The 27046-nt window shown below is 42.9% G+C and overlaps 1 protein-coding gene across 2 annotated transcripts in view; it reads left to right on the forward strand.

The window, feature by feature from the left end:
* Positions 1 to 4574: 4574 nt before the first annotated feature.
* Positions 4575 to 27046, forward strand: part of RBL1 (RB transcriptional corepressor like 1) — a 38104-nt gene continuing 15632 nt past the window's right edge. Inside the window, exons 1-16 of one of the 2 annotated variants that reach the window (XM_004585792.4) lie at positions 4575 to 4826; positions 8538 to 8671; positions 9948 to 10148; positions 11393 to 11457; positions 11558 to 11686; positions 11797 to 11957; positions 13179 to 13228; positions 14348 to 14534; positions 15635 to 15801; positions 16529 to 16641; positions 16819 to 16922; positions 18923 to 19060; positions 20868 to 21032; positions 22287 to 22419; positions 25384 to 25650; positions 26723 to 26934. In XM_004585792.4, coding sequence (XP_004585849.2) covers positions 4668 to 4826; positions 8538 to 8671; positions 9948 to 10148; positions 11393 to 11457; positions 11558 to 11686; positions 11797 to 11957; positions 13179 to 13228; positions 14348 to 14534; positions 15635 to 15801; positions 16529 to 16641; positions 16819 to 16922; positions 18923 to 19060; positions 20868 to 21032; positions 22287 to 22419; positions 25384 to 25650; positions 26723 to 26934 — 2385 coding nt within the window. In that variant the 5' untranslated portion in view covers positions 4575 to 4667. Of the gene's footprint in view, positions 4827 to 8537; positions 8672 to 9947; positions 10149 to 11392; positions 11458 to 11557; positions 11687 to 11796; positions 11958 to 13178; positions 13229 to 14347; positions 14535 to 14560; positions 14673 to 15634; positions 15802 to 16528; positions 16642 to 16818; positions 16923 to 18922; positions 19061 to 20867; positions 21033 to 22286; positions 22420 to 25383; positions 25651 to 26722; positions 26935 to 27046 lie in introns of those variants that run through there. The other variant, XM_058679542.1, reaches the window with a different exon arrangement.

The raw sequence follows: 27046 nt of genomic DNA on the forward strand, positions 1-27046 counted from the left end.
GAGGCTGTAATTTTGATTTTCTTGACCTAATATTATTGCAAGGCATTGTTCATTATCTATTACTGACCCACAGTTGTCTCTTATTATTTCAGATTTTCACCCTTTCTTGCTTTTTCGTCTTATACATGAGATGCTTTTTTTTTTAATGTGAAAACAGTGGTCTTACCCACTTTTCTGTAGCCCTTGAGCCTTTGTGCTCTAATCAACTGTATAAAGATTACCAAAGTAAAAGAATTTTTAAAAAATTATTTTATTTTGATGATCTTTACAGAGTTGGTTAGGGCTCAAAGTGTTGAGGACTACAGGAAAATCGGTAAGACCATTGTTTCCACGTTCTCTTTTTTTCCTTCCTGTATCTGGGGGAAGGGGAGAGACAACAGGAGAAGCCACACCTACCCTCCCACCCATCTCTGTTCCCCAATATGGGACATGCTCCGAGGGCACTGCTCAAGTGGTTTTGATAGTTCAACTGTTCTAAATTGCTGCCAGTCTCGTCATTCCAAACACAATGAAATCTCTTCAGAATCCACTGACTGACATAGTCCACCTTAGAGTCTCCATTTGCCCAGATTTTTACTGCTAACACATGACTGTGATAGTTGATTAATTTATTCTGTCCTCTGTTGTGGTACCAGGTGTCCTCTGCAGGCTCCAATGTGCTACCATATCCTCCATGGGCACCTGGCTATGCTGTCCATGGCTCTTAGCCACTGAGGAGACTCAGCTTTGACACACACACTCCACGGTCAGACCATGGAACCTGCAATTCTCTTTATGGTTGGGGTTATGAGTCCAGCAGGTTGATTGGCGGGGGGGGGGGAATCCCCAAAGAAATTTCATTTAAAGTGATTCCAGACCAGATTCATGGGTGTGCACCAGATTCGCCCCTGTCAGCCTATGCATATGCTGGTGGTTGCAATTGCTGAGTCAGTTCTGCCTCCAGCCCCGTCTTCTACACAAACCAATGGGTGTTGGGGCCCACCCCAATCCTGCCTACCACACACTTGGCCATGTAAACAATGGAATCTGCAGCCTAATTGGGGCGACTCCCAATAACCCCTAGGCTCACCCCTTGCCCTGGTTCCCGTACTTGCCAGTATGTACAGCAGACTGGTTCAGGCCATCCCAGCCCACCCCCCCACTGCCAAACCAGGTGCTTTTTTTTTGTTTTTTTTGAAGATTTATTTATTTTTCTTGGAAAGTCAGATATACAAAGAGGAGGAGAAACAGAGGGGAAGATCTTCTGTCCATTGATTCACTCCCCAAGTGACCGCAACGGCTAGAGCTGAGCTGATCTAAAGTCAGGAGCCAAAAGCTTTCTCCAGATCTCCCACACGGGTGCAGAGTCCCAAGGCTTTGGGCCGTCCTCAACTGCTTTCCCAGGCCACAAGCAGGCAGCTGGATGGGAAGTAGGGCCACCAGGATTAGAACCAGTGCCCATATGGGATCCCAGCACATTCAAGGCGAGGACTTCAGCGCTAGGCTACTAAGCTGGGCCCCAGGTGCCGTTTTTTTAATAGGAAAAAAAATTTTTTTTTTGGAAAATTAAACCAACTTGTAAATAAAAGATAGGAGGTAAAGGGGACAATCTCAGCATCCAGCCCTGGCAAGAAAAACCCCACACTGGGTAAAGCAGATCAATCCTACCTCTTTCTTCCCTTTCCTGGCTTCTTGGTTTCCTACCCCTTTTCTGGCCCCTCCCTCTGGGAAAAAAGATGTGATAAGCTGACTCTAATGTGTTAATGATTAATAGTAAGGTTGGATGAAGTTAACCCTTTCAGAGGCTTCTTTCAGAGTAGAGTTCTTAAGCCAAAGCCAAATTTTACTTGGGAAATTTTATGCATTACTGAGCAAAACAGTGAAAGGAGGTACTTGGAGACAGTGTTAGAAGCAAGAATGGGAATGGAGATTTTCTGCTGTCCCTGGCACCAGCCATGTAAGCAGGTGCTCTACCTGCTTGTTCCAAACCACGTTCGAGAGCAGGGAAAAGAATGAGACAGAAGGAAAAGGATCATCGCTTCTTGGCCTTTTGGCTAAGATCAAGTGCAGAAGGAAAAGGATCAGTAAGAATCACCCTCTATTAGGCAGAAAGGGACCTAAGAGGAGTTTCATCCCTCCTCAAGGATGTTAGTACATCCTCAACAAGCAGGAAAGGGACTGGAAGGGAAAGGGAGTTAGATGAAAAGGCAGAAAAGGGGTTTGTATTTGACACAATGCTTAAGAAATCTGGGAACTCCTACATCTGTTAAGTGCCTGTCTGAGTTCAAGTCCCAGCCCTGCCTTTGTAATTTTTAAAAAGATCTATTTTTATTGGAAAGTTAGGTATACAGAAAGAAGAGACAGAGAGGAAGATCTTCCATCTGCTAATTTACTCCCCAAGCGGCCACAACAGCTGGAGCTGAGCCGATCCGAAGCCCGGAGCCCGGATCCTCTTCCAGTTCTCCCACGCGGGTACAGGATTCCAAGGTCCTAGGCTGTCCTCAACTGCTTTCCCAGGCCACAAGCAGGGAGCTGGATGGGAAACAGGGACATCAGGATTAGAACAGGCGCACATATGGGATCCTGATTCTAGTGTTTGCAAAGCAAGGACTTTTGCTGGTAGGCTACTGTGCCAGGCCCCCAGCCCAAAGTTTGAAACTAGCTTGTTGCTCATGCTCACCCCAGCAGGGGGTGGAATGGAACAAGTTGATGGCTTATGTATTAAGGTTGTCTACCAGCCATGTGGGAAATGAAACTAAGTTGCTGGCTCCTGACTTTAGCATGGCGCAGCACCAGTTGTGGAGGGTATTTAGGGACTGAACTAGTAGAGAAATTCTGTCTCTGCCTTTCAAATAAAACAAAGGAGTGGGGCCCGGCACCGTGGCCTAGCGGCTAAAGTCCTCGGCTTGAACGCCTCGAGATCCCATGTGGGCGCCGGTTCTAACCCTGGCAGCTCCACTTCCCATCCAGCTCACTGCCTGTGGCCTGAGAAAGCAGTCTAGCATGGCCCAAAGCCTTGGGACCCTGCACCCGTGTGGGAGACCTGGAAGAGGTTCCAGGTTCCCGGCTTTGGATCGGCACGCACCAGCCATTGTGGTCACTTGGGAAGTGAACCATCAGATGGAAGATCTTCCTCTCTGTCTCTCCTCCTCTCTGTATATCTTTGTCATAAAAAAATAAATCTTTAAAAAAAAAACAAAAAACAAACTGTTGTGGTGCAGTAGATTAACAACTGCTTAGGATGTCTTTATCCTGTACTGGAGTGCCTGGTTCAAGTCCCAGTTGCTCTGCCTCTGATCCATGTCCCTCTGAATGCACCCTGGGAGGCAACAGACGATGGATCAAGTGCTTGGGTCCCTGCTACTCTGTGAGAGATCTGCGGGGATGGTGTTTCTGGCTTTGGCTTGGCCCAGCCCTGGCTGCTGTTGACATTTGGGCAGTGAACCAGGAGGTGGAACACAGATCTCTTTTAAGTAGATGAAGATGAATAAACATTTTTAAAATTAGAAACACTAAATGGAAAGGTGAGAAAATACTGCAGTTCTATATAGCACAGAGTTTGTGCTATATAGATGCTATTGTCCACTGTCTAGGACACTGTGATGATTTTCAGTAGAATCTTCCTGCAGCCCACTTCAGAAGATCAAAGTAAACATGCAGCCAGCTTTGTTCTCGGCCTTTGTAACTCCATCTGCTGCTGTTCCAGGGTTTGAAAGACTTCAGCTTTCCCCTTGCGCTGGCTGAAGGTGCCAAGCCTGTCTTTAAACCAGTTGCCAACCAAACCAGAACAAACCATGCAAGCCTGCCGATGTAAGGTTAGGTTTCTATATTTTTAGCTTTCAGGGAGGCCAGGACGCCAATTAAAGAAGATAAAATTTTATTTTAGAGACGTGTGTACGGGGGCGGGGGTGTTGTAGACAGTGGGGGCTGGGCCTGCCAGGACAGAGGGCGGGGGCTCTAAAATCAGGCTTCCTTCTGTTGGAGCAGCAGGCACAGTGCCTTCTTTAGCTGCTTGTCAAAGCAGGGTGGAGAACTCACTCGGACCTTAAGGAGCTGGGTGGGGGAGGTGCCGAGAGTCTCCTGGGGGAAGTTGACAGCAGTCTGGAATGGTCAGGTGCGGCGCTTCCCCAGGAATGCACAACCCTCACACAATCTTTGCATTAATTCCCTGTTCCCGGTTTCACAGGGCCTAGAGCTTCAGGCCCCGTGACCTGACGGGTTTTCTGTCTGGCCACTGAGGTGGCCTATTGGGTTCTAACGCCACTCACGGGCCAGCCCTGCCCAAATCACAGGGCCACTGGCACCAGGGCGGCACCGCGGGCTTCCAGGCAGGAGGACGCCTACAAACTCGGCGAACAACCCGGGCGCGGCCGGAGGATCCCTCCGCCCCTCACGGGTCCCTCCGGCTGGGCCACGAGCCCGCCGAGAGCCCAGGTGGGGCGTTGACACGACGCCCGAGATCCGTCTTCTTATCATATACACCCGCAGAGGGACAGCTGAGAGCTGCAGAGAAGAAACGCACTTTTTTTTTTTTTTTGAGGAGTAAGCGCGGAAGCAGACGAGCCGAGGAGACGGTGTTCATTCGCCAAGATTTTCGCGCGCTTGGCGCGGGGTGTTCTGGGTAGAGTACAAGGGAGGGAGGAAGGCACCGGGGGGGCTGTGGCGCACCGCCCGCGGAGTCTAAGGGGATGTTCGAGAACGAGTCCGACGCCGAGGAGGGGGCGGCGGTGCTTGTCGCGGCCGGCCAGGCGCTGCAGGCCCTGTGCCAGGAGCTGAACCTGGACGAGGGGAGCGCCGCCGAAGCCCTGGACGACTTCATCACCATCAGAGGCAACTACAGCCTAGAGGTGAGGGGCGGCAGGTGGGGGCGGCCGGACGACCCTCCCCGGACCCCACCCCCGCCCCGCCCCTACCCCAGCCTATGGGGCGCTGGGAGCCTTTACTTGCCACCGGGCTAGGGGCTCTGCCCTGGGCGGGCTCCGAGGAGTGCAGAGCCGGACGGGTGGGTGCAGGTCAGCTGGCCCACCCATATTGTGTATGTTGTGTGTGGCGGGAAACGGAAGCCCTGAAAGACGAGCGGCTTGTCCAAGCTCCCGCGTCACACAGGGGTCCCCGGACGACGGGCAGCAAGATGAGAAGTACCGCCGCTCCGTCCAGTGCCACATGCTTGCTGGCACTGCCCTTAAGTCGATAGAAACAAATGGAGTCCGGCTTGGAACCCGTCCCACAAGAGGAACCAAAGCCCCACCCCAGCCCCGAGAACTCAGCGCTCGTTGCCCTAGGTCCCAGGTTTAGCGAGGGAGGCCGAGCCCTGGAGCCTGTCCCACTTCTGCCTCCCCGGGTGGGTGGACGTGTGGCTTGCCCGCTCCGAGCACACCACCCACACGCGTGTGTGGTGTTTTGGGCAAAACCAACGCGCATCCAGAGCTTATCTGCGCGCCAGGCTCCTCTGGCAGCTCTTAATTCCGAATGTATGATTCTCACCACTGTCAAAATCGAGCTTCAGATCCTTCCAGTCGTCTGGCCTTTGAGCTTCGCTACAGCCCTGTAAGCATGACAGCTGCCGTTGCACCTGCACGACAGGTCATAGCAGGGCTAGGATTGTCTTACCTAGAAGGTTACTATGATGTAGAAAACCCACTCAAGCATCAGCCTCGTGAAGAGAATGATTTGGGATGAAATGTCCCACTGGTTGTCTCTGGCAGTGCCACATTGCAGATTGAAACTATTCTGGGAGAAAAACTACTCTGGGGGTAAAAAATATATGCAGTACAGTTGTCACTCCTTAAATATAATACAGCAGAACAATGTTCATAATATTTAAAATGTGTAGGATAAGTAGGGATAATTTAAGGCAAACACGTGAATATGCACAGATTATATGCAAATGCTACACTGGTTTATAAAAGACTCTTTGAGGATTGGATGGTTGATAACAGCAGTTAAAACACCTCTTGGGAAATTCACATCTGATATTGGTGTTTCAGGATTTCAGTCCCTGACTGTTTTTCTTGTTCCAGTTTCTTACTTATTGACATCCTAGGTGGTAGGAGGTGGTGGCTCAAGTCCTTGGGTCCCTGCCATTTAATCAAGAGCCCAGAGAGAGTTCTGGGCTCTTCACTTCAGCCTGGTCCAGCCCTAGTTGGTGTGGACCTGTGGGGAATGGATCAGTGGAAGGAAAATCTCTCTGCCTTTATATAATAAAAAATATATAATATATATTTAAAATAAATATATTAACATATAATAAAATAAAATTTATATATTCTTCCCCCTAGAAGAAGGGCCTAGAGCATACTTGGGTTTTGGTATCTTCTGGAGGGTCCTGGAACCGGTTCCGTACAGATAGCCAGGGACATAGCTGTATTTCAGCATGTCTGTATTGCTTCAAGGGCTTTCATGAACGTAGAGGGCTGGATTTACAAAGCGCTTCACTTACCATCCTGTGAAATAATTAATTTCTGAGTTGAAAGACACAAAGTTTAAGTTTGAAGTTGACTATGCATGTCTGTGTAGGAGAAACTGCTGGAGAGATGCATGTGTCCCAGGTAAAGGACTGGAGAGGCTGGATAAAGGGTGGAATGATTGGAAAGCTGAGGGAAGATGAAGACGCAAGGGAGATTAGGAATTAATGACCTCTCAGCTGAGCACAAATTGATTTTTGAGAGCATGAAAAAGCACCTTTGCTATCCCAGTTTGTTAAGTGCAAACTAAGGTCAGTACACTCAACCACGTACCTGTTGCAGATTCTTGAATATGACATGCTTGTTCCTAGTGAACGCTTTTTCCATGCCTTTCCCTTCTGCCTTTTCCCTCACTACCCACTCCAACAGTGAAAAACTAAATATCTAGTTAGGCAGAGTTGATTGAAATCTTGTAAATCTATAGAGAACACAGATGTGTGCATTGAGATTTTGTTTATTTCATTCAATGGCTTCTTTTCCTCCATTTTCCACCCAGGTCTTTTTTATTTTTATTTTATTTGTGTTATTTTATTTTTTATTTAGAAGAGTGATGAGAAATACATCTTCTGTCCACTGGTTCACTCCAAATGGTTGCAATAGCCACAGCTGGGCCAGGGTGAGTCTAAGAGCCAGGACGTCCATCTGGGTCTCCCACAAGTGTGGTGGGGATGCTTAGCTCATCACGTTCTGCTGCTTCTCAGCTATGTTAACAGGAAACTGGTTCTGAAGCATGGAATATCTGGGACTTGGAATGAGATACTCCAATGTAGGGTGTGGGTGTCCCAAGCAGGGATGTGTGGCTAAACAACCTGTGTCATCCCATGCCACACCACCCCAAGGCTTGTTTTGTTTATAGAAAGGTTAATTCTTTTTCTTAGAGATTTATTTATGTTGATCTGAAAGGTTTCTTTTAAAGATACCAATATTGGGATTGAGGGATTTCCCAAAATTTTACCTCAGAAAAATAACATGCAATATATATTTCTATTTCATGAGATAGGTATTAATTGTTTTGTGGAACTCCCTTGCTAGTTTTCTGCTCTGTTCTGTTTTTTGTGCCACACTGGTTAAAAAGAAAACAAACTAAAATGGTAAAGAACAGAAGATTGTTTTTAAGTCAAGAAATTTAATGGGAATAATTTTTTTTAAATTTGTTTTATTTAATTGGAAGGCAGAGAGAGTTATTGAGAAAGAGAACCTTCCCCTTGCTGGTTCTGCCCAGGTGTCTGGGTCTGCCCACAATGTCTGGGTCTGGTCCAGACCGAAGTGGGAAGGCAGGCACTCAGACTGGATTTCCCATGTGAGTGGCAAGAACTCCACAACTCTAGCCATCACCTGCTGCCTCCTTGGTGCACATTAAGCTGGAAGCAAATGGAGCAGGACTCTGGGTGCTCCAGCGTGGAAGGACAGCATCCCACATTACCACATTGTGTCTTAACTGCTACCTCACTCGCCTTGAGTTCTGAAAGAACTCTCAGTAATGCTAGATTTGGTGTGTAGGAAAGAGACCTACTTTTACATTAATATAACTGAGCATGTTGGGGCCCGGTGGCGTGGCCTAGCAGCTAAAGTCCTCGCCTTGAAAGCCCCGGGATCCCATATGGGCGCTGGTTCTTGTCCTGGCAGCTCCACTACCCATCCAGCTCCCTGCTTGTGGCCTGGGAAAGCAGTCGAGGACGGCCCAATGCTTTGGGACCCTGCACCCGTGTGTGGGAGACCCGGAAGAGGTTCCTGGTTCCTGGCTTCGGATCGGCACAGCACCGGCCGTTGCGGCTCATTTGGGGAGTGAATCATCAGACGGAAGATCTTCCTCTCTGTCTCTCCTCCTCTCTGTATATCTGACTGTGATAAAATAAATAAATCTTAAAAAAAAATAATTGAGCATGTTAAGTTATAAAAACACAGGAGTAAAAGGGGTTTTATAACCATTACTGCTGCTAACTTAACTTTATGACCTTGGGCAAATAGTTTTATTTCTCTAGTCCTTTATCTATAGGAGGGAAGTTAATTCAGATAATTTGAGGATTTCTTCTGGCTCTAGAATTTAAACATTTTAACATAATATGTTCATTTTGTTCTCTTTTTGCCTGCCAGGGAGAAGTTATGCACTGGTTGGCATGTTCGTTATATGTTGCATGCCGCAAAAGCATTATTCCTACTGTTGGGAAAGGTGTCATGGAAGGAAACTGTGTTTCACTTACCAGAATATTACGTTCAGCTAAATTAAGGTAAAACACTTTTCATTTTTAGATATTGTTTTAAAAGCCCTAAATTTAATTTTAGAATTTAATTTCTCTCTTTTTTAGAAAAAGATTTATTTTGTTTACTTGGATAGGCAGAGAAACAGATCTTTCTTCTGCTGGTTTATTCTCCAGATGTCAACAACAGCTGGGACTGAGCCAGGCCAAAGCCAATAGCTTCATCTGAGTCTCCCTGTGGGTACAAGGAATCAAACTTGGGGGGCATCTTCTGTTTCCTTCCCAGGTGCATTAGCAGGGAATTGAACTGGATTTGAACCAGCACCTGTATGGGATGCTGCCATCCCAGGCATCTGCTTTACCTACTCAGAATAGCCAGGACTAGACCAGGCCAAAGCCAGGAATATGAAACTCCATCTGAGTCTCCATTGTGGGTGGTGGGCATCCAGAATCTCGGACCGTTGTCTTCTTCCTTCCAATTCAGGAAGCTGACTTAAACCAGCCCTCCAATATAGGTGCCACTGTCTAGTGGAGTACTTAGCCTTTTTACCACAGTGCTACACAGTGTCATTGTTTTTCATCCTCTCAGCAAGATGTTTTATTTCTCTGCTATATAATTCAATACTAATATATAGACATATTAATGTTTTTTTCCTTGCAACTACTTAGTGTTCCATGGCTCGTTGCTGTAACTTTTAGTTGCTCTGCTAGCAACGATATGGGACTTTTTGCCTGAATAGGAAATAAAAGAAATGATGGAGATTTGGGTTGTTGCAAATGTTCTGTGTCTGGGTATTTTGGTTGAGTTTAAACTATTTGGGGTCATTATCTCTTGGCATTAACAAGTGTCCAGGTTAGAATGGAAGCAAACTTTTGTGCCCTGTTCAGGAATGGTGTGTAGATTTCAGTTCATGTTAACTTAGAACGTGGTTGTCACCCACTGCTTTCACAAGTGCATTAGCAGTTTGCTGGATCATAAGTAGAGTAGCTGAAACTTAAACCAGAGCCCATGTGAGATTCCAGCATTGTTGGCAGCAGCTTATTGTACTGTCCCACAACACTGGCCACAGTCTTGATTTTTTTCAGTCAGTATCTCTCATCACTGGTCATATACATTTTACATATTTATAGAAATGGGCTGTTGAGAGTCAGCTGAACAGAAAAGCATATCTGTTTAATAATTTATACCACTGTATATGTTCATAATAAAATTTCAGTAATGGAGCAAGTTCTGGAGATGAAAGGTAGTGATGGTTGCCTAACATGTATGTATTTGTGGACTAATAAAAAATAATTTTTTTTAAAGTTTAATACAGTTTTTTAGTAAAATGAAGAAATGGATCGACATGTTAAATCTGCCACAAGAATTCCGTGAACGTATAGGAAGGCTAGAGAGAAATTTTGAAGTGTCTACAGTCATTTTCAAAAAATTTGAGCCAATTTTTTTAGATATTTTTCAAAATCCAACTGAAGAGCCACCGAAGTTACCACGAAGCAGGAAACAGAGGTAAGAACTTAATTCTTGTGTAATTAACAGCAAGGTTAGGATGCAAAGCTATCACGAAAGTTTACTTTGTGAAAAGTCTGTTTTTTTGGCTCTGTCGTCAGACCAGAGAGGGTATACCTAAGAAGCCGTTGAACTTGACTAGACAATAAGGTGCTGGACTCTATGTTTAGTATATGCTTGCAATGGGGGAATCTCAATTGAACTTGAACTGTGGTTATGTAACAAGGTGGAGGAATCCACCATGGTGGGAGGGTTTGGGGAGGGGTGGGGAGAATCCAAGTATCTATGAAACTGTGTCACATAATGCAATGTAATTAATGAATTTAAAATAAAAAAAAAATACATCCATAAGTACCATAACACCAGATTTCAAGACATTTTACATAGCAGTTTTAACTCAAACATCCTGATACTGGGACAAAAAGTTATACACATGGACCACTGGACATATGAGAAATTCCAGAAATTAATTTGCCATCCACAAACAACTGATCTTTAACAAGAAAGCTAGACTGATTCCTTGAACCAGGGATGGTTTGTTCAACAAATGGTATAGGGAAAGTTGGATCTCCATGTATAAAAAAAATGAAACAAGACCCCTATAACTTCTCTTCTACAAAAATCAACTTGAAATGGATAATGAATATAAACCTAAGATCTGAAAACATCCAATTTACTAAAAGAAAACACAGTGGAAGTGCTATGAAACATTGACATAGGAAGACTTCATGGAAAAGACTGTAGAAGCCCAGACAATAAAAGCAAGAACAGACAAACGGTATTCTGCCGAGATAAAAAACAAAAAACAACAACAACAAACCAACCAACCAACCAACAAAAACACCCTTCTGTACAGCAAGAGATATGTTCAACAAAGAAGCAAAGCACAAAACAGTGTGAATTATTTTTAAACTATATACCTAATAAAAGATTAATATACAAAAAAAAAGTCTGCTTTTTACCAGAAATATCTATCCACAGAAACATATTTCTTTTAAAATCCATTTACATAACTGAAATATTAGATTCATCCTTTGACTTGTTTTCCTAGATTCTGGCTTTTTTATACACATTTGGAAAGTTAGTTATTTTATTAGCCAAAAGTTCTTGCTTGGAATAGAATTTCATCTGTAATTTGAATTTATGATTTAATACATACATATATATATATATATATATACCTTTTCAATTTACGTAATACGTCACAAGTTAATCCAACTAAGAATACTTCTTTTCCTTTCCAGGAGGATCCCTTGTAGTGTTAAAGATCTCTTTAATTTCTGTTGGACACTCTTTGTTTACACCAAGGGTAAGATGACACTTTGGGCACTTTTACATTTTTGCTGTGGTAACTTTGTGCAATTTAACATGAGAGATTTCTAGTTTTTGTCTTCTTTTTTCTTGTAAAGGTAATTTTCGTATGATTGGTGATGATTTGGTAAACTCTTACCATTTGCTTCTGTGCTGCCTGGATTTGATTTTTGCCAATGCCATTATGTGCCCAAACAGACGGGACTTGCTAAATCCATCCTTTAAAGGTAAAATCCTTATTTATTTTTTAAAACTTTTTATCAGTGTTTGGGAAAAGCCTTTCAAGCTGACCATATTCTCTCTGCTCTCTGTTTCTCCTCCTGCCCTGTCAAGTTAGGTTTGCCGTCTGAGTTCCATGCCGCTGACTTTGAGGCCCCCAAGGAGCCCCCCTGCATCATCGCTGCCCTGTGTGACCTGCACGATGGGCTTCTGGTGGAAGCAAAAGGCATAAAGGAGCACTACTTCAAGCCGTATATTTCAAAGCTCTTTGATAGGAAGGTACTGTATTAAGATGTAAGTGACAGATGTGTGGGAGTTAGCAAGAGCCTCAGCCAGAATAGATGACATGTAGATAAGTTCTCAACACAGTGAAGCTCAGAGAGCAGAGTCTCAGTTTTCCATCTCTGCTGTGACTCGGAATTATTGCCTTGTAAAACTTGTGTGATACGAGGCCCTGAGCTATGGGAGAACAGCTGTATTTGCTGTAAAAGCAGTGTCTATTGGAGGCGGCTGCGGCTGGTGCTGATAAAGAATGGTGAAGAACTATGTCAGAGTAAGCTGATTGTTGCTGTTACTTGCATAACAGCTGTTTACTAAAAGTAGCACCATATATATAAATGTAGGTTTACTTTGGCGTAAAACAGCAGAAAGTTACTTGCAGGCTACTTGTATGCATTCTGGGTTTTTTGTTTGTTTTTGTTTTTTAAAGATTGATTTACTTTTTTGAACATCAGGGATGACAGGGACGGAGAGAGAAATTATCCATTTGCTGGTTCACTCCCCAGATGACTTAGACTGTGCCAGGCCAAAGCCAGAGGCCAAACTTTTCATCTGGGTCTCCACAAAGGTTGCAGCATCCTAAGCATTCAGGCTATCTTCTGCTGTTTTTCTCAGCAGAGAGCTGGATCGAAAGTGAAGCAGCTAGGACATGAACTCCTCCCTATTGGATGTTATACCTCATCGACAACCCCTGGATTTTTTTTTTTCTTGATAATTTGAGTCATCTATTTCTACATGTTTGAATTGACTTGTTTTGTGGGGTTTCCCTCTCTAACTTAAACTCATATGGCTTTTGAATTTTTGGCTTACCCAATACTTACAATCATTAAGTAAAAGTCTTTGCATAGAGTAATGTTTAATGATGAGCAGCTTTCAAAGTATCATGTGGGGAATTTGTTAAAAAATGCTGCCTCAGTACAGGTCTGGAGGTTCCACAATCTACATGTTAAACAGATTCTCCACTGTGATTTTTTCCTGTTACTGAAATGTAGAAGCTATTGACATAGACTGACCTCAAAGCATTTTCAAATTTTACTTTAAGTATTTTAAAAATATTTTATCTGCATGCTAAATAAATCTTGCTAGTCTGAAGGAAATATTTAGCAATTCTGTTTTTTGCATGTATTACAGCAGTTAACAATGTGAAACTTTCAATTTCATGTTTGTGTGTGTCTTAAATTGCATTGTTTAATGTCCCAAAATGTTTTTTTTAATTCTCAGATTTTAAAGGGAGAATGTCTACTGGACCTTTGCAGTTTTAGTGATAATAGGTAAATATGCAATGCTAACAGTATCTAGAAATTAATGATTTCTTGGGATTTGGCCAATGAAGTATCAAGTAACTGCTTTAAATCAAGTGCCTTTGCTTTAAAATAATTGATTGATCTATTTATCTATCTGAAAGGCAGAGTATAAAAGATGGAGACAGAAATCTTCTGTCCACTGGTTCACCCTCCAGATGGCTGCACAGACGGCTGGGCCAGGACAGAGCTTGGGTGGCAGTGGCCCAAGTGCCCTGGAAGCAGCTGGATGGGATACAGGGACTTGAAATCACTCCAATGTGAGATGACATTGTTGCCATTGCAATTTAATCTGCTGTGCTGAAGTTGGCCCTGTCCATCTTTAGTGACTGAGTGTTGTCACTAAATTTGTTGGTTGAACATCTCAGAAACTGTATTTAAAACAGCTGTTCTCAGGCCCAGCGCAGTAGTCTAGTGGCTAAAGTCCTTGCCTCACAAGCTCCGGGATCTCATACGGGCATCGGTTCTAATCCTGGCAGCCCCACTTCCCATCCTGCTCCCTGCCTATGTCCTAGGAAAGCATTCCAGGATGGCCCAAAGCCTTGGGACCTTACACCCATGTGGGAGACCTGGAAGAGACGCCAGTCTCCTGGCTTCGGATCAACTCAGCTGTAGCTGTTGTGGCCGCTTGGAGAGTGACTCATCGGATGGAAGATCTTCCTCTCTGTCTCTCCTCTTTTCTGTGTATCTTTCCAATAAAAATAAATAAATCTTTAAGAAAAGATAGCTGTTCTCCTGAGAAACTCATAAATGGACCCAATTTGCCTTCTGAATCTGGTTTTACATTTTTCCATCAGTCAAATATTAACAGATTCAGAATATTCGTATTTCAAACCCAGCATTTGTTTCTTTAGTGATCAGATACTGTTTTCTTTCCTTCAGTACATTTTAACCTCTTTGTAAGATGAGTTCTGTGTTCTTTTTTCCTGATTTTCAAAATGATTTCTTGAATGTGAAGAGTGTCCATTAGATCAGCACCTCTGACACTGTTAGATGGGCGGAAGTAATGAACCCTAGGAGTCACAGCTTTCCCAAACTGTTCTGTTTCCCAAGTTCTATTCTGACTTCTTAAAATAATTCTTCTTGCAGCAAAGCCATTAACAAAGAATATGAAGAGTATGTTCTAACTGTTGGTGATTTTGATGAGAGGATCTTTCTGGGAGCAGATGCAGATGAAGAAATTGGAACGCCTCGGAAGTTTCCTGGTGACACCCCATTAGGGAAACCGAGCACGCAGGCTAATGTGGAGTGTCATCTTCAGCAACACTTTGAAAAAGTAATATAGCCTAGCCTCGACTCAGTCTTGAATGATCTTTTTCTCTCTATGTGTGATTCTACTAACAGCAGAAGCATCTTTCAAGTTAAATCTTGAGTTTCTTCTACTAATTCATATTTTCCATGCAAGCCTCAAAAGGTAATTTTTTTAAACAATGACATTCGGTCTTTTTATATTTTTCTTACTATTAATGACAGTTTGGGCACATTCTTCCCAACAGGCCTGCATTTTTCAGATTATCTGCTTGTAAAAGGTTGAATTTATGCTTATCTTACTGTTTCTTTGCTTCAAGATAATCTGTCATGTTGCTTTATAATTCAGTCTGGTATTCTTGCTGTAACGTCAACTAATTGTACTTCTCCAAATGTGGTCATTGAACTTTAGGCTTGATGGTCAATGATTCAAGACTTCAGTTTGTATTTATGTGTTAAGTGGGTTGGAGGACAAATTCTCATGAAAAGCTCATCAGTCTGAAAGGTAGAAAAACAGTTTCGTCAGCTTCAATAGGTTTTCTGTGGGCCTTTTTCTCATAAAGTCAAAGTATGAACTCATTGTGAGAATATAGATAGAAAGTGCTTGGGAAAAGTATAACTCAAATATAACATAATATTATTAACATTTTGGTAGATAGGGCCTGGTGCAGTAGTCTAGTGGCTGAAGTCCTCACCTTGCACGAGCCAGGATCCCACATAGACGCAGGTTCTAATCCCGGCAACCCTGCTTCCCATCCAGCTCCCTGCTTGTGACCTGGGAAAGCAGTCGAGGATGACTCAAAGCCTTTGGCTCCTGCACCTGCACAGGAGACCTGGAAAAGGCTCCTGGCTCCTGGCTTCGGATTGACTCGGCTCCGGCTGTTGCAATCACTTTGGGAGTGAATCATAGGATGGAGTATCTTCCCCACTGTCTTTCCTCCTCTCTGTGTATCTGTCTTTCCAATAAAAATAAATAAATCTTAAAAAAAATTTTTTTTTTGGTAGATAGTGAGCAGAGGGTTAGAAAGTAACCTACCCGTAAGTAGGAATCGTTTTGTCTGTGTAATGAATTACACACATAATGATGGGTAGGTGACTTTAATCTTACAGAGTTTTCTTTTCTCACAGAACAGATCATTTGCACCTTCTACTCCACTGACAGGACGACGGTACTTACGAGAAAAAGAACCTGTCATTACTCCTGTTGCTTCTGCGACCCAAAGCGTGAGCCGCTTGCAGAACATTGTAGCTGGACTCAAGAACGCACCAAGTGAACAACTCACAAATATTTTTGTGTAAGTTCAATATTGTTATTTATGTAGTTGTCCTTTTAAGATTAGATTATTATTCTGTGCTGTTGGCATTGTATTCCACATTCTTGAGATAGTGGATATACTACTGGCAAGTTTTACTTTATGATTTCAACCATAGTATATAATGACTTAAAGCCAGATAGAAGGGAAAATACTGGAAGGGGAAAAAATATTGCATATAAATGTTCTTTTTTTTCTGAAATACTTATTTTGAAAGAATTACAGAACAAGAGGTAAAGACAGAAAGAGAAACACATGTCTTCTTCGTACTGGTTCACTCCCAGTTGGCCACCACAGCCAAAGCAAGGCCAGGTCAGAAGCTCCCATGTGGATGGCTGGGGCCACTTCTCTGCTGCTTTTTATTTGTTTGAAAGGCAGAGTTACGATGAGAATGGGAGAGATCTTCTGGTACACTCCCAAGATGACTGTAACAGGCAGGGCTGGGCTAAGCCAAAGCCAGAAGCTTCACATGGTTGGTAGGGGCCCAAATACTTAGGCTGTCCTCTGCTGCTTTCCTTGGATATTAGATAGCTGAATTGGAAGGAAAGCAGCAAAGACATGAACCAGCACCATATGGGATGCCAGCGTTACAGGTGGTTGCTTTATCCATTATGGCACAATGTCAGCACCAACCAAGCTAATTCTTAAAGAGAAATGTTTTTAATTATCTTTTTTTCTAGTAATTAGGGTTTGTCGTTGTTTCTTGTAGATCTTGTATGCGTAATCCTATGGAAAACATTACAAAAACAGTAAAAGGCATAGGAGAGACTTTCTGCCAACACTATACCCAGTCAACAGATGAACAGCCAGGATCTCACATAGGTAAGAAGAGAGAATTAAGCTGGCATAACATTGTCCTCCAAAAAGTAGGAATTCAATATTTTCCCTTTCCGGTTAATTCTTAATGTATCAGCTCTAAGTTTATAAAATAAATTTTGTTCTTCAACTCTTAACAACTTGATTTCATTAGCGTATGTTTTCCCTTGATTTCCCCTACAGACTTTGCTATAAACAGGCTTAAGCTGGCAGAAATTTTATATTATAAAATATTAGAAACCATAATGATTCAGGAAACACGAAGACTTCATGGAATGGACATGTCAGTAAGTAAATCCACTTTCCCAGCTACTGGGAAGGTCAAGAAGTCCTAGCCTGGAAATGGTATTTGAGAGGCTCAGGAGCCATATAGGGCCTTGTGGGGTCAACAGTTTATGACAGCCTTGGTCAAGATCACATTTTCACTGACTTTGATTGAATTTGGCACATCTGGGGCTTATAGTATGTGCAGGAGACTGGTCCAGTCTGTCCCACATCACATTCAGCTCTTGTACATGTCAATGGGTGTTGAAGCCTAGCTCAACCCAGCTGACCCCACTGTCCAATTCATATTTGTGCCAGCAGAATCTATTACCTGTCTAGCTAGGCCCAGTCTGGTATGGCCTGCTTTACCTCAGCATTTGCTGGTGGGTGCTGCACCCTGGCCCAACCTGGCCCACCCCCAGTTCCAGCTAACGCTGGTGGGTGCTGCAGCCTAGCCCAGCCCCAACTGCCCCCAGTCCAAGCCCTAATGTGAACTGGCTGGTGTTGTGGCCCAATCTGGCCAGTGCTGCACCCCATCCTTGTTCTCACATCTGCCAGTGGGTATTAGAATTGGCCCAGCCTCGCCTGATCCCCATGCATGCTGGCAGTTACCTTAACCTGGCATATTCTGGGCTGCTCCAAACCTTGGTTCTTTGCGTCCTGGCAAAGGAATCCCTCAAGCTTTTCTATCAGGTCTCCTCCCTAGTCCAAAAATAGAGAGCTGGATTGGAAGTGGAGCAGCTGGGACACAAACTTGTACCTTGTACCATGCTAATACCAGTACCCTGTACCTACCCAGTTCCAGTACCATCCTATATGGATGTTGGCATCACAAGCATGGTTTTGCTCACCTAGCCATAATGCTGTCCCCAAAACATATTAGATGTGAAATGTTAAATATTGAATGTTAAAATTAGATATTAAATAGTGTAAAGGGGGCCCGGCGGCATGGCCTAGCGGCTAAAGTCCTTGCCTTGAAAGCCCCGGGATCCCATATGGGCGCCAGTTCTAATCCTGGCAGCTCTACTTTTCATCCAGCTCCCTGCTTGTGACCTGGGAGAGCAGTTGAGGACGGCCCAATGCATTGGGACACTGCACCTGTGTGGGAGACCCGGAAGAGGTTCCTGGTTCCCGGCTTCGGATCGGCAAGCACCGGCCGTTGCGGCTCACTTGGGGAGTGAATCATGGGACAGAAGATCTTCCTCTCTGTCTCTCCTCCTCTGTGTATATCTGGCTGTAATAAAATGAATAAATCTTTTTAAAAATAAATAAATAAAAATAAATAGTGTAAAGGGCTTTATCTTCTCAGAGAAATATTTTTCCCTGAACTTATTTGTCCTAACTATAACATACTGCTTTTCATTCATTTTTTAATCAGTAAGATCCTATGTTGATAAAACAATTAACTGTCATTTAAGAATAAAGAAAATCCAGACCCAGTACTATAGTGGCTAGATTCCTCACCCTGCATTTCTGGATCCCATATGGGTGCCAGTTTATATCCCAGCTACTTCACTTCCCACTTCAGCTTCTGCTTGTGGCCTGGGGAAGAAGTACAGAATGGCCTAAAGCCTTGGGACCCTGTACCCACATGGGAAACGCAAAGAATCTCCTGGCTCCTGGCTTTGGATCGACTCAGCTCCAGCCACTGGGACCACTTGAATCAGCAGACGGGAGATCTTTCTCTGTCTCTCCTTCTCTGTAAATCTGACTTCCCAATAAAAATAAATAAATCTTAGAAAAAAAGAACCAATCCAATTGCTTTGTCTCTGGATATCAATCTTGAGTATTTTATTATTTGTTTGGAGTTCCAAGCAGATTGTTATGTATGCCTCATTTAAATTCAAGGCATGTCACTGGAAAAGATTTATCACTATGAGGAAACTCCCATTCTGAGAACTCTTGATTTTTACCTCTGGTAATCTGGTGTCAGATATTTTATATCGTTTTTGTAGTTTTCTTTTTGAATGGCAGTGATTGAAAGTACTGGGAAATATTAAACTATGCTGTTTCTCTTCCCAAGGTTCTTCTAGAGCAGGATATATTTCATCGTTCCTTGATGGCTTGCTGTTTGGAAATAGTGCTGTTTGCCTATAGCTCGCCTCGTATGTTTCCTTGGATTATCGAAGTTCTCAATTTGCAACCATTTTACTTTTACAAGGTGAGGTGAGCATGAAGTTCTATTGTGGTGTCCCTTGCATAAGAACTGTGTTACGTTTTGTTTTAAAATTTATTTACTTATTTAACTCACATGAGAGACTTGCCATCTACTGGTTCATTCCCCAGATGTTCTCAATAGCCAGATCTTGGTCGGCCCAAAGCTGGGAACCACGGATTCATTCTGAATTTCCCATGTGAGTGGCAGGGACTGAACTACCGAGCCATCACCTGCTGCTCCCAGAGCACATTAGCAGGAGCAGAGCTGATGTGAACGTAACAAGTGGCATCTTAACTACAAGGCCAAATGTGTACTGCGTCATGGCACTGAAGGAAGTACTGTCAGAGGTGTTCCTAGAATAGATGTTCCTTTGGGGCTGCATTGAGGAAGAAAGGATGAAACCAAAGTATTAGTAAATTAAGCCAGTCTCATTGTTTCTGATCTTTTACTGTCATCATCTTCTGACTCGCAAATGTGACCTGGAAGTAAGTACTTACCTTCAATTTTTCCATACGTATGAATGAAAACCATTATTTTATTAAGTAGATGCGTGATGAAGAACAAAAACACTCAGGATAAAAAGCCTAAAATTGGATTTGTTGATAGTCACAATAATGAAGCTATTATAGCATTTTTCTTCCCTAAATTTGAGCTAACTCTGTGTGTGTGACTGTTAATTCTTTTTTGCTAGAATTGTTTTCATTTTCTTATGAAATATACGGTCTCAGATAATGAACTACTTCATCACAGTAAATAAATAGTTGATACTACCTAGTGTTTGAATTTAAGACCATCACTACTTCTGTGCTTATTGACATACTTTAATTAATACTTAGTCATCTGTTGTACTTTCAGAGAACTGGAAATAGAAAAATTGGTTTGAATAGTTTAGTTTTCTCACCTAAATAGGTCTGAGTTGGAGTTCTAGAGGAGCTGGGCTCGTGGCACAGTAGTTTAAGCCTCTGCGCACAGTCTTACCATCTCCTATCAGACTGATACTTTGAGTCCCATAGTTCCTGCTTCCAGTCCAGCTGCCTGCTCATGTGTCAGGGAATGCTGCAGAAGAGCACCCAAACACTTATGTCCCAGCCATCTATGTGGGAAACCAGGATGGAGTTCCAGGCTCCTGGCTTTGGCCGTGCCCAGCCTTTGCCATTGCAGCAGTTTAAGGAGTGAACCAGCAGATAGAGGACTTCTCTGTTTCTTTTTCACTCTGTCATTCACTCTTTCAAATAAGTAGTACATTTTAAAAAAATTCACATTTTATCTTGCCTTTGAGTTAAATAAGTGTTTAAAGCTATAGAAAAATTAGATCATCCAAAAGTTCATAAGTTTAAATTTCTGACTGTGATTAAAATATTTGCAGGTTTCATGGGAGAAGATTTCATTATGATTATTTTTTCTTATGTGTTTTCATATTTTCCCATTAGGGAAATTATTTTTCTTTTTAAAGACTTATCTGTTTTTATTGGAAAGGCAGATCAGATTTGCAGAGAGAAGGAAAAACAGAAAGGTTTTTCCATCCACTGGTTCACTTCCCAAACGGCCAGGACTCAAACCAGACCATTCCTGTATGGACACAGCACTTAATCCACTGTGACATAACAGTGCTTGTGTGAGAAAGTATTTTAAAGACCTTCAAAATTCATTTATAAATTCAAAGATTTTAGTAAGCCACTGAATTATGGTTTAAAGATGGCATACATTGGTTCCATATTGCAGAGTAAGGCCTAAACCAGTCATCCATGAAAGTTCAGACCAGAAACCATTGCTTGATACTACATTGTCTTCTCCCTTTTCTCCTGCCCAGGTTATCGAGGTGGTGATCCGCTCGGAGGACGGGCTCTCAAGGGACATGGTGAAGCATCTGAATAGCATTGAAGAGCAGATCTTGGAGAGTTTGGCATGGGGCCAAAGCTCTGCTCTGTGGGAAGCTCTCAAAGCTTCTGCAAACAGAGTTCCCACCTGTGAAGAAGTGAGTTGGGACAAAGCTGTTAATCCCATGGTTTTTTTAACATAATGGCTTTATCAACATGTAACCTCTTAGGGCCATTGGGGGAGTAAACCAGCAGGCGGAAGAATGATACCTATTTCTTTTTTCTCTCTCTTTCTTCCCCCATCCTCTATCTGTCTTTCTCTGACAGTCATTCTACCAAATAAGAGAAGGAATGTTTTTTTCCCTTTGCTAATCCAAAACTAATGGAAGAAGTATCCAACACCAGGAAACACTGAAAGCAAGATGGTTTCTGGAAACCTCTTGTATGTGCTTCTTTGGTCTTTTGCAACAAATTGTGATTAATTGGGCATCTTAAATATTTGTGGAATATAAGTTTACTTACAGTCCTCACTAACATAGGCAAGCTATAAGGTTAACTGAAATGAGCTCTTACTTTAGTTTTTTTTTTTTTTTTAATAACAGCAGTTAAAGATGTCCGTATGGCCGGGCACGATGGCCTAGCGGCTAAAGTCCTCGCCTAGAATGTGCCAGGATCCCATGTGGGCACTGTTTCTAATCCCGGCAGCTCCACTTCCCACCCAGCTCCCTGCCTGTGGCTTGGGAATGCAGTAGAGGTCAGCCCAAAGCCTTGGGATCCTGCACCCGCATGGGAGGTCTGGAGGAGGTTCCTGGCCCCCGGATTCGGATCGGCACAGCTCCTGTCGTTGCCGTCAGTTGGGGAGTGAATCATCGGATGGAGGATCTTCCTCTCTGTCTCCTCCTCTGTATATATGTGACTGTAATAAAAATAAAGTCTTAAAAAAAAAGTCAGTATGGATTAGTAGCATTGGCCTCCACCTGTGATGCTAACATCCCATATGAGTGATGGTTCAAGACCCAGCAGCTCCATTTCTGATCTGCTAACATACTGGGGAATGCAGCAGAATATGACCCAAATTTGATCCTCTGCCACTAACGTGGTAGACCTCATGGAATTACAGGTTTCCTCTTGGCCCTGGCCCAGTCCTGGATGTTACAGCCTTTTGGGGAGTGAACCAGTAAAGGAAGGCTCTCTGTTTCTCCCCTATCTATCTTTACCTTCCAAATAATTAAATTAATCTTTAAAAAGAGAGAGAGAGAGAGAACCATACTTGAACATTTTTACAGTTTGTCGTATGCGTGTGTGGTTAAGAAGGAAGAAGAAATAAAGCAAAAAATGTCAAACTTTTTTTCTGAGTTTTAATCAGTGTGTTTATCTGGCTTTTAGAAAAAAGAGATTTTTATTTTCTACAGGTTATATTCCCAAACAACTTTGAAACAGGAAATTGTGGAAATGTTCAGGGACATCTTCCCATGATGCCAGTGTCTCCTATAATTCATCCAAGAGTCAAGGAAGTTCGGACTGACAGTGGGAGCCTTCGAAAGGGTACGTTCAACATTGGTAAAATGAAAAACGGGGGCCAGCACTGTAGATAACATGGTAATCATCTACCTGCTAACACTGGCATCCCACATGTCTGCTGGTTCATATCCTGGCTGCTCCATTTCCACTACAGCTCACTGCTTCTGACCTGAAAAAGCAATAAAGGATGACTCAAGTTGTGGGAGACCCAGAAGAAACTCTGGCTCCTGGCTCAACTTTGGCCATTGAGACCATTTGGGGAGTAAACCAGCAGATGGAAACTCTCTCATTTCTTTCCTTCTTTCTGTAAATCTACCTTTTATGTAAAAATAAATCTTTCTTAAAAATGCAAAACCAATTTTCAGAGAAAATTTCAAGTCTTATTAGCATTGCTTTTCATTTGTACTTACTTGAAAGAGAAAAGCAGATAGATCTCCCATGTGCTGGTTCACTTCCCAAATGCTTGTAACAGCCCTGGCTGGGCCAGACTGAACCTGGACGCAAAGAACTGAATCCACTTTTCTCATGTGAGTGGCAGGGAACTAACTACTTGAGCCATCTGGGTATACATTAGCCGAAAGCTGGAGTTAGAACTGTGACTCAAATCCAGTATTCCAGTATGAGAAGCAAGCGTCTCATATAGCATCTTAACCAAATTTCACCATCAGAATTTGAGGAATTTTAATGCTTGCACTGCTATCCTTGTATCATATGTGATATAGTGTTTTAAAGTAATAGAATTTCATTGAGATTTTTGATATAATCATTTCTAAAATAAATTGATTTAATTTATTTGAAAGAGTTACAAAATGAGAGTGAAAAACAGAGACCTTCCATCCACTAATTCATTTCCCCAGATTCCTACATTAACCAGGGTTGCTCAGGGCTGAAGCCAGGTGCCAAGAACTCCATTTTGTTCTCCCATGTGGGTGGCAAGGACCCAGGTACTTGGAGAAGGATCCAACCTTGCCTAATTACCAATGGAAGACCATTTTTTAGGGCCCGGTGGCGTAGCCTAGCGGCTAAAGTCCTCGCCTTGAACGTGCCCCGGGATCCCATATGGGCGCCGGTTCTAATCCCGGCTTCTCCACTTCCCATCCATCTCCCTGCTTGTGGCCTGAGAAAGCAGTCTAGGACGGTCCATTGCCTTGGGACCCTGCACCTGTGTGGGAGACCCGGAAAGAAGCTCCTGGCTCCTGGCTTCAGATCGGCACAGCACCGGCTGTTGCGGCTCACTTGGGGAGTGAATCATCGGACGGAAGATCTTCCTCTCTGTCTCTCCTCCTCTGTGTATATCTGACTTTGTAATAAAATAAATAAATCTTTTTTAAAAAAAGAAAAAGAAAACCATTTTTTAAAAAAGATTTATTTATTTTAATTGGAAAGGCAGATATACAGGAACCACGCCAGTCTGAAGCCAGGAGCCAGGAGCCTCTTCCAGGTCTACTATGCAGGTGCAGGGTCCCAAAACTTTGGGCCATCCTGAACTGGTTTCGCAGGCCACAAGCAGGGAGCTGGATGGGAAGGAAGACCACTGTGATTAGAACCAGTGCCCGTATGGGATCCTGGCATGTGCAAGGCAAGGACTTTAACCACTGAGATACCACACCAGGCTCTGGAAAATCATTTTTAAGATTTATATTTTAATTTGAAAGGCAATTACAGAGGAGAGACAGAGGAAGACATTCCATTTGCTTGTTTATTCCCCAAATGGCCACAATTGCCATAGCTGGACAGATTAAACCAAGAGCTAAGAGCTTTTTCTGGGTCTCGCACATGAGTACAGGAGCCCAAAGCCTTGAACTATCCTCTACTGCTTTCCCAGGGTACAAACAGGAAGTTGGATTGGAATTTGAGCAGTTGGGACACTAACTGACATCCATATGGGATGTTGGTGCCAAAGGTAGAGGCTTGTTATCATATGCCATAGTGCTGACCCTTGGAAAGCTATTTTAACCAAGTTAATACTAGGCCCGACACGATGGTTCAGTTTCTAAATCCTCACTTTGCATCTGCCAAGATCCCATATTGGCTCGAGTTTTTTCAATCTGTTCCACTTTCCAGGCAGCTCCCTGCTTGTGGCCTAGGAAAGCAGTCGATGACGGCTCAAAGCCTTGATACCCTGCCTCTTGATTTGGATTGGCTGAAATCCTGCCATTGTGGCCATTTGTGGAGTGAGCCAGCAGATGGGAGATCTTTCTTTTTGTCTCTTCTCTGGGTAAATCTATCTTTCCAAGAAAAATAACTAAATCTTAAAAAAAAAAAAAAAAAAAGAGTCAGGAACAAAATTGTAGGTGGAAGAAACCCAATTACTTGAACTATAAGTGCTGCCTTTCAAGGTCTTTATTGGCACGAAACTTGAGTCAGAGGCCCGAGCATGGGGTTAAACCCAGGTATTCTGACAAAATATGGGTGTCTTAACAACTAGACTACATGTTCTACTCCTGCCAGAGTTAGTTTTTGTTTTATATGTGTGTGTTTTAAAAAGATGAATGAGAAGGGATGCAATTACCCCAACACAGGCATTCTTGCAGTTTACTGTTAATTGCATGGATTCCCATTCCGAATTTTCCAAAGATCAAAAGTACCCTCAGCACAGGCAAGGTCAAGGCAGGTCATTTCCAGCTGCAGCAGGTATCTAGCAAAAGACCCCAGGCTTCCCTTCTCAGCTGCTGTTTATCAGGGAACACTGGGAGACAGACGCTGATGCAACATCACCATCTGCCTTTCAGCTTCTGCTTTATGTTTCATGCTTTGCTCTTTCAGTATAGGCAGACATTCAAGTATCCAGAAAGATGAGCTGTCACAGTTATCCTATTTCATCAACATGACTTATTCCTTATCCCTACCTGATATTCTATGAGAACAGAGGCCGTAATTCTTGATGCTGGTTCCCTATTATGTAGCATATAAATGAGTGAAGCTGATTTTTTATTGTTTGGAATACAGTCTAACTATCTCAAATTTGTTTTTCTCTCTCTGTATTAGATATGCAACCATTGTCTCCGATTTCTGTTCATGAACGCTACAGTTCTCCTGCTGCTGGGAGTGCTAAGAGAAGACTATTTGGAGACGATTCGCCAAAAGAAATCATTATGGACAAGATCATAACAGAAGGAACCAAACTGAAAATTGCTCCCTCTTCAAGCATTACTGCTGAAAACATATCTATTTCCCCTGGGCAGTCTCTTCTAACAATGGCCACAGCCACAGTAACAGGCACAAAAGGACACAGAGTTACAATTCCATTGCATGGTAACATTTGCATTTATTTCACATTTTTTTGACGTTGGATAAAAATTTCAGAAATTAGAACAGTTAGGTTCATAGCAAAAACTGAGTGGAAGATACAGAGATTTTTTTTTTACACACTCCTGTCATCTCTCTTTTAGAGATACACACACATCTCACCACATCAGTCATATCTTGCATGAATACTTTGTAGTCCACAGCTAGTAGTTTATATTAGGGATCGTTCTTGATGTAAGATATTTTATGGATGTGTAATAACATGTTTTCATTTATTTATTTATTTTAATATTTATTGGTCCAGGACTGGACCAGGCTAATGCTAGCAGCCCAAACAGCATCCTGTAGAAGTACCTGGGTAACAGGGACCCAAGTGTTCAGGCCTCTTCCCTCGGATATTAGCAGGAAGCTAGATCAGAAGCAGAACAGGCCACCTTCACACCAGCCTTTGAATATGGGATGTGCATATCACACACACTACTTTAACCCATTGCCCCACAATGCCCACTTCATAAATACTTTATTTTGTTTAAAATTCTCTTGATTTCTCAAAACAAAATAATTTACTTTTTAAAACATAAATGTAATTATAGGACCAGGCTTTGGTTGCAGGAGGTTAAGCTCTCACCTGCAATGCTTGCATCTCGTATGAATGCCAGTTCAAGTCTGGCCTCTATACTTCTGCTGCAGCTCCCTGCCAGTTTGCCTCGGAAAGAGCAGAAACAGCTCAAGTGCTTGGGTCCCTGTCACCCGCATTGGGGACCTGGATGGAGTTCTACATTCCAGGCTTCACCTTGGCCCCTCTGTGGCCATTCCCAGCCATTTAGGGAATAAATTAGTGGATGGAAAAATCTAATCACAAAATACCCCAAAAGTATTTTTGTTTCAGGGAAGAAATAGAAAACAAGAATACAGTCACCACCTAGAATTAGTATTTTGTAGCCTTTGTGTCGTGTGCATCTTCTACTTGGAGATGGGTATGTGTGTGTATGTCCACAGATTGTTTGTGTGTTGACACCCATAATGCATGCAACTTGTTGCTTAACAAGTTCCTGAGACTGCGTTCCTGTCCACTTAGGTGTTGCAAATGATGCGGGCGAGATCACACTGGTACCTATTTCCATGAACACAGCCCAGGAGTCTACAGTTGAGAGTCCTGCTTCACTTACTGCTCAGTCGTTGATTGGTACTTCCCCAAAACAGAGCCATCTGACAAAGTCACAGGAAGTGCCTGTCGTGGGAACGGGCAAGCCAAAGCGCACCGGGTCTTTAGCCCTATTTTATAGAAAGGTACGTGAATTAAGCTCATGTAATCAGTGCCAGGGACACTGAGTGACAGCAGCTTTGGCCTGTGTCTCTTTTTCTTTTTTGTAAGAATACATAACCTAAAAGTTACATTTTA

Source organism: Ochotona princeps, chromosome 22 (assembly GCF_030435755.1).
Source record: "Ochotona princeps isolate mOchPri1 chromosome 22, mOchPri1.hap1, whole genome shotgun sequence".
NCBI lineage: Eukaryota > Metazoa > Chordata > Mammalia > Lagomorpha > Ochotonidae > Ochotona > Ochotona princeps.